The sequence below is a fragment of the Eptesicus fuscus genome, chromosome 25 (genome assembly GCF_027574615.1).
Source record: "Eptesicus fuscus isolate TK198812 chromosome 25, DD_ASM_mEF_20220401, whole genome shotgun sequence".
NCBI lineage: Eukaryota > Metazoa > Chordata > Mammalia > Chiroptera > Vespertilionidae > Eptesicus > Eptesicus fuscus.
Genome location: NC_072497.1, coordinates 3263816 through 3278943, shown reverse-complemented (window position 1 = coordinate 3278943; position 15128 = coordinate 3263816). Strand labels below are relative to the sequence as shown.

The 15128-nt window shown below is 48.2% G+C and overlaps 1 protein-coding gene and 1 long non-coding RNA gene across 3 annotated transcripts in view; one reads left to right on the top strand and one right to left on the bottom strand.

Annotated features, from left to right (window-relative positions):
- Positions 1–15128, top strand: part of LOC114229292 (uncharacterized) — a 51077-nt gene that overhangs the window by 16040 nt on the left and 19909 nt on the right. Inside the window, exons 1-3 of one of the 2 annotated variants that reach the window (XR_008555390.1) lie at positions 3233–3319; positions 6546–6788; positions 7542–7736. This is a non-coding gene — a long non-coding RNA (uncharacterized LOC114229292). Of the gene's footprint in view, positions 1–3232; positions 3320–6545; positions 6789–7541; positions 7737–15128 lie in introns of those variants that run through there. The other variant, XR_008555389.1, reaches the window with a different exon arrangement.
- The window catches only part of PDE8A (phosphodiesterase 8A), a 121387-nt gene continuing 108718 nt past the window's right edge, over positions 2460–15128 (bottom strand). Inside the window, exons 20-23 of the mRNA XM_054713200.1 lie at positions 7883–8050; positions 6410–6539; positions 5524–5635; positions 2460–2829 (exon numbers count right to left, since the gene is read on the bottom strand). Coding sequence (XP_054569175.1) covers position 2829; positions 5524–5635; positions 6410–6539; positions 7883–8050 — 411 coding nt within the window. The 3' untranslated portion in view covers positions 2460–2828. The remainder of the gene's footprint in view (positions 2830–5523; positions 5636–6409; positions 6540–7882; positions 8051–15128) is intronic.

Genomic DNA, 15128 nt, shown 5'->3' with positions numbered 1-15128 from the left:
ACTGGGCATCAAGCCCCACGGCCCTTCAGTCCATGGGGTGATGCTCTACCCACTGAGCAAACTGGCCAGGCTATTGATTGTATTCCCTGCCAGTTTGTGTTTTAATCCCCCCCCTTTCAGTTAGTCCCCCACCCTCAGCCCATCTGGCAGCCATCAGTTAGTTCTCTAACTGCACCTGTGAGTTTATTTTTTAGATTCCACATGTAAGTGAAATTCTGATATTCCTCTTTCTCTGTGTGATTTCTTTCACCGAGTGTAATACCCTCTGGGTCCACCCATGTTGTTGCAAATGGCAGCTTTGTTCCTTCTTATGGCCGAGTAGTGTTCTCTCATGTATACATATACACACCGCATCATTCTTACCCATCCATCCATCAGTGCACACTTAGGTTGCATCCATGTTGTAAATGCTGCTGCAGTGAACATAGGAGTACATGTCTTTTCAAATTAGTGTTTTGAATTTCTTGATATAAATAACCCAGAAGTGGAAATGCTGGGACATACGGTTATTTTATATATATATATATTTTTTTTCAATTGCAGTTTACTTTCAATATTATTTTATATTGGTTTCAGATGTACAGTATAGTGGTTAGACAATTATATACTTTACAATCCCTTCGATATTTCCAGTACCGAACTGCCATCATGCATAGTTATCACAATACCTTGTGACTATTTTATAACTACCAATCTGTACTTCTTAACCCCTTCACTTCTTTTTTTTTTCTTTATTGATTAAGGTGTCACATATTTGTCCTCATCCCCCCATTCCCATCCCACACCCCTCCCCACGGATGCCCCCACCCCCTGTTGACCTTAACCATTGGTTAGGCTCGTATGCAGGTTATTATATTTGTAATTTCTGAAGAGCCTCCACATGGTTTTCCTTGGTGGCTGGACCCATTTACAGTTCCGTCTGTGGTGCATGAGGGTTTTCTCCACCTCCTCGCCAATGGCTTAAATTCCATCTATTTTTGTTCCTTTGACAATTTCCCTTGTAAGTAATCATATTGAAGGTCTAATCTATAATACACAAAACTCTTTAGGATAAGCTGAACCTTTAGCTCCTCCTACTCCCGATGATGCATCACTGTGATTTTCCCCACTCAATATACGCTGAGTCGTCAGATTATTATGATTTCTGAACGCATAATAATCTGTCCACTCAGTGTATTTGTATCTCAAATGGGTACCAAAAGTATTCTAAACTTTTGCTGGAGATCAACCACCTGTTTGCCCTGAGCTTTCTATCAGCCGGTGCAAAGGGGAGAACTGATCAGGTGCACGATTTATAGTTTCTTTGATATCAAATAAATGAGGTACTCAAGAGAAGTACACTGAGTGGCCAGATTATTGTGTGTTCAGAGATCATCATAATCTGGCCACTCAGTGTGCTTTTAGCTTTGCTCTTGTGCTTACCCATCTCTTCATTTACCACTGGTTTCTACAACCAAGCTCTTCCTGGATTCACTTTATACACCTTTGGCATTTCTCCCCACAGGGTGTGTGTGTGAGGAGCTGTGTGTACATGGCTGGAATTACGTTTATTTTACCTTCTCTCTGAGTGCTAGCTCAGTTAGGTATATAATTCTAGGCTGACCGTCTCCTTCAGGATTTTGAACATGTTACTCCTTTGTCTTCTGCAGATGAGACGTCTGAGGCAGTCTAACACTAATTCCTTGTTGGTACAACGAACAAGGTCTTTTCTCACAGCTTTCAGGTTCTGTTCTGAACTCAGTGTGTCACGTGGATTTATTTTATTGGTCCCTTTAAATCTGAGCAGTTATGTCTGTCAAACCCTGAAGGCCTCTTAGGTTCCCTTTGGGTGGTGCATGTCCATATGTATTCTCCCCTTTTGAAACATGTCTTTCTATTTTTAATCTCTCCCTGCTGAATACCTTAGCCTTCTGACTCACTGGCTCTGTGTTTAGTAAAATCTCGTCTTCTGTTAAGTCTGTAGAGGTGTGTTTGTTTCAGTGATGATGTTCTTCATATCTAGAATGTCTATTTGGTCCTTTTTGAAATCTCCCTGTTGTTCTGTAAATTACGTTGGCTTACCTTCAGGTTTCTGTTGCTTCTTTCCTCTCTTCACATACGTGCTGCGGATTCCAGACAGTGCTGGACTGCTCTCTGACCTCCCCACCTCAGCCTACAATTACCAACAGGAAAAAGGGGTCTTTCTTTCCATGAGAGAGACCCCCGTGGGGTGGGCCCTGTCATCGCTTCGGGGTGCTTGGTATCCATGTGGTGAATTAAAGGTAGTTCTGAGGATTTTTCAACATATTCATGACCTTTTGTGAAGGTGAAGTAGTCACTAAACTATTAATCTTTTCTGTCAATAAAGGAGTCTTCATTCAGAGGGCAAAAAACATGAAATATTGTCAGTCTTATAAAACACCAAAGAAGAGGTGACACATGAATTCTTACAAATAGTTTAATTTCATTTTTATCTTGGAAAAAAAGCAGTGTAAGTTTAAAATGAAATAAGTACTTTGATATGTCATCATTTTTTCTGGTACTACATTTATTGAAAGTGTGAAGATACAGAACCTTTATAAATATCTAGAATTTAAAATTACCATGGAAGATAAAAACAGATTGGTTTAAAAAAGTCAATTTAGTAAATATTCTGTTTGCTATGTTTCTATGACAATATTTGGTATAAACTCTACAAAATAAGGCAAACTTCTGGAAAAGTCATTAATAGAATTTTATGAAAAAAGTGTTCAGTCTTAATTTCTTTTAATTTGTAGAATCACTAGCAAAGTACATCAGGCGAGTAGAGCAGTTTTAGAGGTCCAGTTTCCATACAGAAGGAGCCTTCTCCTGTAGAAGCAGGGTTTCCTGATTAGCGTCAATCGGATAAAAATTTCACACGTACAAATACCTCTATAGGGCCCTGGTGGGTGTGGCACGGTGGAGCATCATCCCAACACCAAAAGGTTGCAGGTCTGATTCCGTGTTGGGGTGGAAGGCAACCAACAGATGTCTCTCTCTCTCTCAATCAGTAAGCATGTGAGGATTAATTTGTTATGAAAATAAGTATAATATATTTAATGAATAAGAATCATGTAAATTTGGTCATACCATTTAAAGTTGGCTTTGAAGTATTTTTAAACTCAGAAAATATTGAAGTTGTAACAAACACTTTAGTAATTGATATTAGTAATCCCCCTCAAACTTGGTGGTTGAAGTAACCATCAGTGCATTCCGCAGGGAGTGGCTGTGCCCTCCATGGTGTGGGGAAGGCTGGAGTGCCGTAAGGTGTCCCAGGGCTGCCCCCGTGAGGAACTGTTTGCCACATCAGGATTTCACAGTAAGTGGGAGAGGTCTTCCTTCCTTCACAGCTTTCACCTTGACCTTCAATATCTTCACCTTCACCTACTTCACCCTCCTCCTTCACTACCCACCACCTTCACCACCTCCTTCACCACCTTCACCTGGACCATCTTCACCCACCTCAACCTTGAACATCACGTGCACCACCTTGACCTGTCCCCACCTTCATCTCTGCCCCTTCACCATCTTCACTCTCGCTTTGAATTTCACCTTCAATGTCAACACCTTCACCCTCACCAGGGCTATATTCACCTTGACCTGCACCCCTGTCACCTCCTTCACTACCTTCATCTCAATTTGAAATTAACTGCTTTACCTTCACTGATGCAGCATTCACCACCTTCACTGGACTTTCACCCATCACCTTACCCAACTTTACCACTTTCACCACCTACACACTCACTTTGACTTCCTCACCTTCAACACATCTTTTACCTTCACCCACCTCAACAGAAACAACATTCCCTCACCTTCCTCACTTGCGTAACCTTCACCATCCTCACCCTCACTTTGAACTTCACCATTCCCCTGACCTTCACCCCCTACCACACCACTGTTAACCCGAGTTTCACCTTTCACCCCCTTCACCTTCACTTTCACATTTACCGCCTTCATCTTTGCAGATCAACCTGACCACATTCTTTCACCACCTGCCCCATCACCACCTTCCTTACCATGTCACCATCTACACCTTCACCCTCACTTTGAACTTCACCACATTCACCTTTCATCCTGAGTAGCACCACCTTCACCCAACTCCTTCCCTGATGCAACCTACCTTTGCCACCTATACCTTCACCTTCCACCAAATTTTACTATTTTCACCACCTTCACCCTCACTTTGAACTTCACATTCACACCTTTTATCTTTTCCACCTGCTACGTGATCTTCACTGCCTTCACCTCCACCTTCCCTTTCACTCAACTCCTTCACTGCTGCACCCTTCCTCTTTTTTTTTTTTATATTTTATTGATTTTTTATAGAGAGGAAGAGAGAGGGATAGAGAGCCAGAAACATCGATGAGAGAGAAACATCGATCAGCTGCCTCTTGCACACCCCCTACTGGGGATGTGCCCGCAACCAAGGTACATGCCTTGACCGGAATCGAACCCGGGACCCTTGAGTCCACAGGCCGACGCTCTATCCACTGAGCCAAACCGGTTTTGGCACCCTTCCTCTTGACACCACCTTAACACTCTTCCTTCTCCATGGCAACCTTTGTTGCACTTGACTTTCACCACCTTTGCCCTCACTTTGAACTTAACCTTACCCCCTTCTCCTTGCCATTTTTACCACCTACATCTTCACATCGACCTTCAGCCACCTCCTTCACTATTGCAGTTCGCCTTCGCCACCTGCCCCTTGAGATTCGCTGCCTCTGAGTTGACCTGCAGCACTTCCCCCACCTCTTTCACTGCTGCCGCCTCTGCCTTCACCAGTACCACCTCCTTCCTTCACCTCGACCTGCACCACGTCCACCATCTTACCCTCATTCTGAATTTCTCCACCTTTACTCCCTCACTTTCATCCTCAGTCGAACTTTTCCATTTTCACCTTGACCTTCATCACTCACCTCCCTCACTACTGCAATCTTGACATTTGACCCCTTCATCTCCTTTACCTTTGCTGCTTTCAACTTGACCTTCACAATGTCTTTCAGCACCTTGAGATTCACCATTTTCACCCCCTTCATCTTGACCTGAACCAACTTTACCACCTACACCCCTTTTCATCCCCACCGTCAGTACCTGACCTCCTCCACCTGCATCCGCACTTTGCTGATGAGAGTGGTGAGGATCGAGGTGGCGAAGGGGTAGGGGGTGGGTGAACGTGATAGCGGTAAAGGAACCCTCTGCCCAGCAAGCTAAAAACCCACAGTGAGTCTGAGGTCAATGTTGGCTACAAAGTGTGGCTCTCACTGACTACCCAACTGCCTCCTTTTCTTATTCTGTATAAGACTGCGAGGCCCAGTGGTTGAGCATCGACCTATGAACCATGAGGTCATGGGTTCGATTCCCAGTTAGGGCATATGTCTGGGTTGTGGGCTCCATCTCCAGTGCAGGAGGCAGCTGATCAATGATATTCTCTTATCATTGATGTTTCCATCTCTCTCTCCATCCCCCTTCTTCTCTGAAATCAATAAGTATATTTTAAAAATACAAGGAAGAGGGTTCACATACTATTTTGATTCCAGAGGTGGTCGGAGGCCCCGCAGCTTCCTTTCGTCGAGTCCCTTCCAGTATTTAAAGTTGTTGTCCAGATGCTGCAGTAACTCCTGTAGGTCTACAAAGTCTGAAGAAATAGAGGGGAATGTGAGGTCTTCTCACAGCCTCAGCTTAGAGGTTTGGGCTTTCTACGGAGAGAGCACTCGGAAGAAGGGGGTAGGCCTGGCATCTGCAGAACGCCAGGAGCCCAGGTTACTAAAGGCAAGTCCTGCACTCAGGCCAGCAGCTCCTTCAGGACTTGCTCAGCTGACCACTCTGATCAGTGAAACAGGGAGCACCTCTGCTTAGTTACCCTAATCCGTACCTGGGGCTGGGGTGTCAGGACAAAGCAGCGAGAGCCCCCCACCCTGTGGTGTTGCCAGGAGACAGCAGGCCGTGAGTACCTCTCCCGCTGGTGCTCCCGCCCCTGGCACTGCAGCCCACATCTGCCTGCCCTGCAGCCCTGCCTCTCAGAGCAGTGCTGTGGCGGCAGAGCAGGTTCCCAGGGGGTCTTAGTGGGTCCTCTTTGCGGGAAAGGGTGTGCCTCTGTCAGGGACCCCCGGCTGGGGGCAAACGGCTCCAGGAACACCGTGGGGTGTGGAGTCCGGGTTCGTGGCTGTGAATCCTAGTTTCTCTGCTACTCGCTGTGTGGCCCCAGTTCAAGTCTCTGAAACGGGCGGGTATAACACCCCCTTGGAGGGGCAGTTAACGGGGGTGTGCACACAATGCCCTGGCCCTCAGGGCCCGGCGATAGCTTGTTCAGCTCAGTCTTTCTGGAAGGTCTAAGCCCCCAAGCATAGCCTGGAGTCACATACAGAACACAGCAGGTACGACATCTAGGACAAGGCCTCTAGATTCTTACCGTCCCAGGCATCGTACATGTCTGTGACGAAGTAGTCGATGAAGGAGATCTGGGACTTGGGGATGCTGCAGGTGTTGCGGTCAAAAGCTGGCATCATCACAGGTAAGTCCAGCTTCTTTTCCTCCTCGGTCTGCAGAGCAGAAAATACAGAATTACAAGTCTCAGTGCCGGCTCCACGCCCAGAGCGAGTGCTGAGAAGCCGACTGGGAGCACCTGCCGCCAGTTGTTCCCGAGTGGGGCCTGCTCTGGGCCAGGAGGGCCTCAGGACACCCACCCACATCCTCGCCCCTGGAAGCCTCTTGCCGAAGCTCCTCAGTTCAGATTCCGATGGCACCTGCGCCCACTAGCTGCCCCCCTGCCCCCAGCACAGGACGCAGGGGTAAGTGAGACAGCCCCTCACAGCACGGGGGCTGGGGGCTGGGGCTGTTCTCGTCTCCGGCCACGTCATCTTATTTGGGAAGATCTGCACACGCTGAGATACGTGCAGTAAAACAGAGCGAACATCAGCTCGGGGGTGAAGCGCTTTATGTGCAGTCACGTGTCGTTAGGACATCACAGAGCGCATGCACGCAGGCCTCGTGACACAGCTCCCGCCCCTACGCTACCGGCCTGTGCTAACTGCACCTCTGCCAGGTAAACATGGCGCACTTGACAGGGCGCTTAGCAGGCACGGAGCTGGCAGGGCTGGGCGCTGCTGTGGGTGAGCGGAGAGTGAGGCAGATTCCATCTACAAGCCCCTCCCTGCCTCCTGCCGCCAGTGCTGCTCGGGATTGACTGGGCGGATGCAGGAGACAGTGGCTACTGGGTGAGGCGAGATCCCCGTACACTGACAGGAGGGAGAGAGAGGTGCCTGAGGATCAGCAGGAACAGAAAATCAAGAGGGACAGAAAAATACAGGGGACTGGCACGGCCATGTGGTTTTGGCTGTTGCATGTTGGAACAGTGGTCACATTAAGGAATTTCGTGTTATTCCTAAAAAAGAGGGTGTTTAACCTGGAGAGGGTGTAGGACTGAGGACTCAGTATTTGGACTTTTTCGTTCCATTGGTCCTCTCTGCTCCCTCCTGCACTGAACTGATGGAATGTATCTATGCTTTACATCGTTACATCCCGAAAATACTTCCCCCGTGCAGGGCCAGGCTGGATCCACCCGACCGCAGGACGTCTGTGAGAAGTGGCCGTGGCCCTTCGCACCGGTTAAGGTCGGTCCTGACGACCTGTGACCTTGTCCAGGACCGTCCTCCGCACAGTTACCGCGATGCACCCCACGCCGTCAGCGAGAGCGGGAAGGGCTGTCACACGGGACGGGCTCCTCGGTGCTGAGACAGGTCAGTGGCGGAGCGAATGGGGTGGAACCTGTGCTCTCAGAACTGAGAGGCTGTGACTGGTGAGAGCGAATCTCCTGCCACCCCCACAGGTACGGCTCCCACCACAGGGAAGTGGAAACGGAGGCACGTAAGGGGCAGTGTCTGACCTGAGAAAAATACTCCTCCGAGATGCGTGCAGCCCACTCGATGCACTGCTCCAAGGGCCGGCAGGGGTTGGACACATCAGCGCACTTGATCATCATCCGCTTGATGAGAGTCCGGTTCTCTGGAGCCCTGAGCATCGTGTGTATGGCGTCAGGGTCTGCATCACTCTCCTAGAACATTGACATTCAGAGCGATCACAGTGGCCCCGGGGCCGTGCCCTGCCTCCCTGGCCTGGCTCCACTGCGAGCACGAGGCACTGTGTGAGGTTTCTCTCTGTGGCGGGCAGGGAGCAGAACAGGACCCGGTACGGGCCACAACCACCTCTGTCCTGGGGGCCGGGAGGGGCGTCTGCATCCTTGGAAAGGGGAGAGTCAAAGGCGGGCTGACAGGGAGACCAGGGAAGGGAGCCGAATCCTCAACAGGACGTGAGAAGGGGAATAAGCCTGAGAGACAGGAGCGCAGACGGCTTCGAGGGGGACACTCCATGTTTAGGTTCTATACGGAGTCACTCATGTTTATGGGGAGCCTGACCTCTGTGTACCTTTCATGGGGGACACTCAATGTTTAGGTTCTATAGGGAGTCACTCCTGTTTATGGGGAGTCTGACCTCTGTGTACCTTTCGAGGGGACACTCCATGTTTAGGTTCTATAGGGAGTCACTCATGTTTATGGGGAGTCTGACCTCTGTGTACCTTTCGAGGGGGACACTCCATGTTAATGTTCTATAGGGAGTCACTCCTGTTTATGGGGAGTCTGACCTCTGTGTACCTTTCGAGGGGACACTCCATGTTTAGGTTCTATAGGGAGTCACTCCTGTTTATGGGGAGTCTGACCTCTGTGTACCTTTCGAGGGGACACTCCATGTTTAGGTTCTATAGGGAGTCACTCCTGTTTATGGGGAGTCTGACCTCTGTGTACCATTCGAGGGGGACACTCCATGTTTAGGTTCTATAGGGAGTCACTCCTGTTTATGGGGAGTCTGACCTCTGTGTACCTTTCGAGGGGACACTCCATGTTTAGGTTCTATAGGGAGTCACTCCTGTTTATGGGGAGTCTGACCTCTGTGTACCTTTCGAGGGGACACTCCATGTTTAGGTTCTATAGGGAGTCACTCATGTTTATGGGGAGTCTCACCTCTGTGTACCTTTCGAGGGGACACTCCATGTTTAAGTTCTATAGGGAGTCACTCATGTTTATGGGGATTCTGACCTCTGTGTACCTTTCGAGGGGACACTCCATGATTAGGTTCTATAGGGAGTCACTCATGTTTATGGGGAGTCTGACCTCTGTGTACCTTTCGAGGGGACACTCCATGTTAATGTTCTATAGTGAGTCACTCCTGTTTATGGGGAGTCTCACCTCTGTGTACCTTTCGAGGGGGACACTCCATGTTAATGTTCTATAGGGAGTCACTCCTGTTTATGGGGAGTCTGACCTCTGTGTACCTTTCGAGGGGACACTCCATGTTTAGGTTCTATAGGGAGTCACTCCTGTTTATGGGGAGTCTGACCTCTGTGTACCTTTCGAGGGGACACTCCATGTTTAGGTTCTATAGTGAGTCACTCCTGTTTATGGGGAGTCTGACCTCTGTGTACCATTCGAGGGGACACTCCATGTTTAGGTTCTATAGGGAGTCACTCCTGTTTATGGGGAGTCTGACCTCTGTGTACCTTTCGAGGGGACACTCCATGTTTAGGTTCTATAGGGAGTCACTCCTGTTTATGGGGAGTCTGACCTCTGTGTACCTTTCGAGGGGACACTCCATGTTTAGGTTCTATAGGGAGTCACTCATGTTTATGGGGATTCTCACCTCTGTTTACCTTTCGAGGGGACACTCCATGTTTAGGTTCTATAGGGAGTCTGACCTCTGTGTGCCTTTCGAGGGGACACTCCATGTTTAGGTTCTATAGGGAGTCATTCATGTTTAGGGGAGTCTGACCTCTGTGTGCCTTTCGTGGGGGACACTCCATGTTTAGGTTCTATAGGGAGTCACTCATGTTTATGGGGAGTCTGACCTCTGTGTACCTTTCGAGGGGACACTCCATGTTTAGGTTCTATAGGGAGTCACTCATGTTTATGGGGAGTCTGACCTCTGTGTACCTTTCGAGGGGACACTCCATGTTTAGGTTCTATAGTGAGTCACTCATGTTTATCGGGAGTCTCACCTCTGTGTACCTTTCGAGGGGACACTCCATGTTTAGTTTCTATAGGGAGTCACTCCTGTTTATGGGGAGTCTGACCTCTGTGTACCTTTCGAGGGGGACACTCCATGTTAATGTTCTATAGTGAGTCACTCCTGTTTATGGGGAGTCTCACCTCTGTGTACCTTTCGAGGGGACACTCCATGTTTATGTTCTATAGGGAGTCACTCATGTTTATTGAGAGTCTGACCTCTGTGTACCTTTCGAGGGGGACACTCCATGTTTAGGTTCTATAGGGAGTCACACATGTTTATGGGGAGTCTGACCTCTGTGTACCTTTCGAGGGGGACACTCCATGTTTACGTTCTATAGGAAGTCACTCCTGTTTATGGGGAGTCTGACCTCTGTGTACCTTTCGAGGGGACACTCCATGTTTAGGTTCTATAGGGAGTCACTCATGTTTATGGGGAGTCTGACCTCTGTGTACCTTTCGAGGGGACACTCCATGTTTAGATTCTATAGGGAGTCACTCATGTTTATGGGGAGTCTGACCTCTGTGTACCTTTCGTAGAGGACACTCCATGTTTATGTTCTATAGAGAGTCATTCATGTTATTGGGAGTCTGACCTCTGTGTGCCTTTCGAGGGGGACACTCCATGTTTAGGTTCTATAGGGAGTCACTCATGTTATTGGGAGTCTGACCTCTGTGTACCTTTCGAGGGGGACACTCCATGTTTTTGTTCTATAGAGAGTTACTCCTGTTTATGGGGAGTCTGACCTCTGTGTACCTTTCGTGGGGGACACTCCATGTTCAGGTTCTACAGGGAGTAACTCATGTTTATGGGGAGTCTGACCTCCATGTACCTTTCGTGGGAGACACTCCATGTTTATGTTCTATAGGGAGTCATTCATGTTATTGAGAGTCTGACCTCTGTGTACCTTCGAGGGGGACACTCCATGATTATGTTCTATAGGGAGTCACTCATGATTATTGGTAGTCTGACCTCTGAGTACCTTTCATGGGGGACACTCTATGTTTATTTTCTATAGTCATTCATGTTTAAGGTACACAGAGGTCTGACTCCCAATAATATGAATGACTCTCTATAGAACATAAACATGGAGTGTCCCCCACGAAAGGTCCTCAGAGGTCAGACTCCCCATTAACATGAGTGACTCCCTATAGATCATAAACAAGGAGTGTCCCCCACGAAAGGTACTCAGAGGACAGACTCTCCATTAACATGAGTGACTCCCTATAGATCATAAACATGGAGTGTCCCCTCGAAAGGTACTCAGAGGTCAGACTTCCCATAAACATGAGTGACTCTCTATAGAACCTAAACATGGAGTGTCCCCCACAAAAGGTACACAGAGGTCAGACTCCCAATAACATGAGTGACGCCCTATAGAACCTAAACATGGAGTGTCCCCCTCGAATGGTACACAGAGGTCAGACTCCCAATAACATGAGTGACTCCCTATAGAACCTAAACATGGAGTGTCCCCTCGAATGGTACACAGAGGTCAGACTCCCAATAACATGAGTGACTCCCTATAGAACCTAAACATGGAGTGTCCCCTCGAAAGGTACTCAGAGGTCACACTCCCCATAAACATGAGTGACTCTCTATAGAACCTAAACATGGAGTGTCCCCCACAAAAGGTACACAGAGGTCAGACTCCCAATAACATGAGTGACGCCCTATAGAACCTAAACATGGAGTGTTCCCCTCGAAAGGTACACAGAGGTCAGACTCCCAATAACATAAATGACTCTCTATAGAACATAAACATGGAGTGTCCCACACGAAAGGCACACAGAGGTCAGACTCCCTATAGAACCTAAACATGGAGTGTCCCCCTTGATAGCACACAGAGGTCAGACTCCCAATAACATGAATGACTCTCTATAGAACATAAACATGGAGTGTCCCCCTAAAAGGTACTCAGAGGTCAGACTCCCCATAAACATGAGTGACTCCCTATAGAACCTAAACATGGAGTGTCCCCTCGAAAGGCACACAGAGGTCAGACTCCCTATAGAACCTAAACATGGAGTGTCCCCCACGAAAGGTACTCAGAGGTCAGACTCCCCATAAACATGAGTGACTCCCTATAGAACCTAAACATGGAGTGTCCCCCTCGAAAGGTACACAGAGGTCAGACTCCCCATAAACATGAGTGACTCCTTATAGAAGCTAAACAAGGAGTGTCCCCCTCAAAAGGTACACAGAGGTCAGACTCCCAATAACATGAATGACTCCCTATAGAACCTAAACATGGAGTGTCCCCCTCGAATGGTACACAGAGGTCAGACTGCCAATAACATGAGTGACTCCCCATAGAACCTAAACATGGAGTGTCCCCTCGAAAGGCACACAGAGGTCAGACTCCCTATAGAACCTAAACATGGAGTGTCCCCCTCGAATGGTACACAGAGGTCAGACTCCCCAATAACATGAGTGACTCCCTATAGAACCTAAACATGGAGTGTCCCCTCGAAAGGCACACAGAGGTCAGACTCCCTATAGAACCTAAACATGGAGTGTCCCCCACGAAAGGTACTCAGAGGTCAGACTCCCCATAAACATGAGTAACTCTCTATAGAACCTAAACATGGAGTATCCCCAAAGAAAGGTACTCAGAGGTCAGACTCCCCATAAACATGAGTGACTCCCTATAGAACCTAAACATGGAGTGTCCCCCACGAAAGGCACACAGAGGTCAGACTCCCTATAGAACCTAAACATGGAGTGTCCCCTTGAAAGGTACTCAGAGGTCAGACTCCCCATAAACATGAGTGACTCCCTATAGAACCTAAACATGGAGTGTCCCCTCGAAAGGTACACAGAGGTCAGACTCCCTATAGAACCTAAACATGGAGTGTCCCCCACGAAAGGTACTCAGAGGTCAGACTCCCCATAAACATGAGTAACTCTCTATACAACATAAACATGGAGTGTCCCCTGCGAAAGGTACTCAGAAGTCAGACTCCCCATAAACATGAGTGACTCCCTATAGAACCTAAACATGGAGTGTCCCCCTCGAATGGTACACAGAGGTCAGACTCCCCTAAACATGAGTAACTCTCTGTAGAACATAAACATGGAGTGTCCCCTACGAAAGGTCCTCAGAGGTCAGACTCCAAATAACATGAGTGACTCCCTATAGAACCTAAACATGGAGTGTCCCCTCGAAAGGTACTCAGAGGTCAGACTCCCCATAAACATGAGTGACTCCTTATAGAAGCTAAACAAGGAGTGTCCCCCTCGAAAGGTACACAGAGGTGAGACTCCCAATAACATAAATGACTCTCTATAGAACATAAACATGGAGTGTCCCACACGAAAGGCACACAGAGGTCAGACTCCCTATAGAACCTAAACATGGAGTGTCCCCCTCGAAAGGCACACAGAGGTCAGACTCCCAATAACATGAATGACTCTCTATAGAACATAAACATGGAGTGTCCCCCACGAAAGGTACTCAGAGGTCAGACTCCCCATAAACATGAGTGACTCCCTATAGAACCTAAACATGGAGTGTCCCCTCGAAAGGCACACAGAGGTCAGACTCCCTATAGAACCTAAACATGGAGTGTCCCCCACGAAAGGTACTCAGAGGTCAGACTCCCTATAGAACCTAAACATGGAGTGTCCACCGCGAAAGGTACACAGAGGTCAGACTCCCCAATAACATGAGTGACTCCCTATAGAACCTAAACATGGAGTGTCCCCTCGAAAGGCACACAGAGGTCAGACTCCCTATAGAACCTAAACATGGAGTGTCCCCCTCGAATGGTACACAGAGGTCAGACTCCCAATAACATGAATGACTCCCCATAGAACCTAAACATGGAGTGTCCCCTCGAAAGGCACACAGAGGTCAGACTCCCTATAGAACCTAAACATGGAGTGTCCCCCTCGAATGGTACACAGAGGTCAGACTGCCAATAACATGAGTGACTCCCCATAGAACCTAAACATGGAGTGTCCCCCTCGAATGGTACACAGAGGTCAGACTCCCAATAACATGAATGACTCTCTATAGAACATAAACATGGAGTGTCCCCTGCGAAAGGTACTCAGAGGTCAGACTCCCAATAACATGAGTGACGCCCTATAGAACCTAAACATGGAGTGTCCCCCTCGAAAGGTACACAGAGGTCAGACTCCCCATAAACATGAGTGACTCCCTATAGAAGCTAAACAAGGAGTGTCCCCCTCGAAAGGTACACAGAGGTCAGACTCCCAATAACATGAATGACTCCCTATAGAACCTAAACATGGAGTGTCCCCCTCGAATGGTACACAGAGGTCAGACTGCCAATAACATGAGTGACTCCCCATAGAACCTAAACATGGAGTGTCCCCTCGAAAGGTACACAGAGGTCAGACTCCCAATAACATGAATGACTCCCTATAGAACCTAAACATGGAGTGTCCCCCTCGAATGGTACACAGAGGTCAGACTCCCCTAAACATGAGTAACTCTCTATAGAACATAAACATGGAGTGTCCCCTGCGAAAGGTACTCAGAGGTCAGACTCCCCATAAACATGAGTGACTCCCTATAGAACCTAAACTTGGAGTGTCCCCTCGAAAGTTACTCAGAGGTCAGATTCCCCATAAACATGAGTGACTCCCTATAGAACCTAAACATGGAGTGTCCCCCACGAAAGGTACACAGAGGTCAGACTCCCCATAAACATGAGTGACTCCCTATAGAACCTAAACATGGAGTGTCCCCACGAAAGGCACACAGAGGTCAGACTCCCTATAGAACCTAAACATGGAGTGTCCCCTTGAAAGGTACTCAGAGGTCAGACTCCCCATAAACATGAGTGACTCCCTATAGAACCTAAACATGGAGTGTCCCCCTCGAAAGGTACACAGAGGTCAGACTCCCAATAAACATGAGTGACTCCCTATAGAACCTAAACATGGAGTGTCCCCTCGAAAGGTACACAGAGGTCAGAGTCCCTATAGAACCTAAACATGGAGTGTCCCCCACGAAAGGTACTCAGAGGTCAGACTCCCCATAAACATGAGTGACTCCCTATAGAACCTAAACATGGAGTGTCCCCTCGAAAGGTACTCAGAGG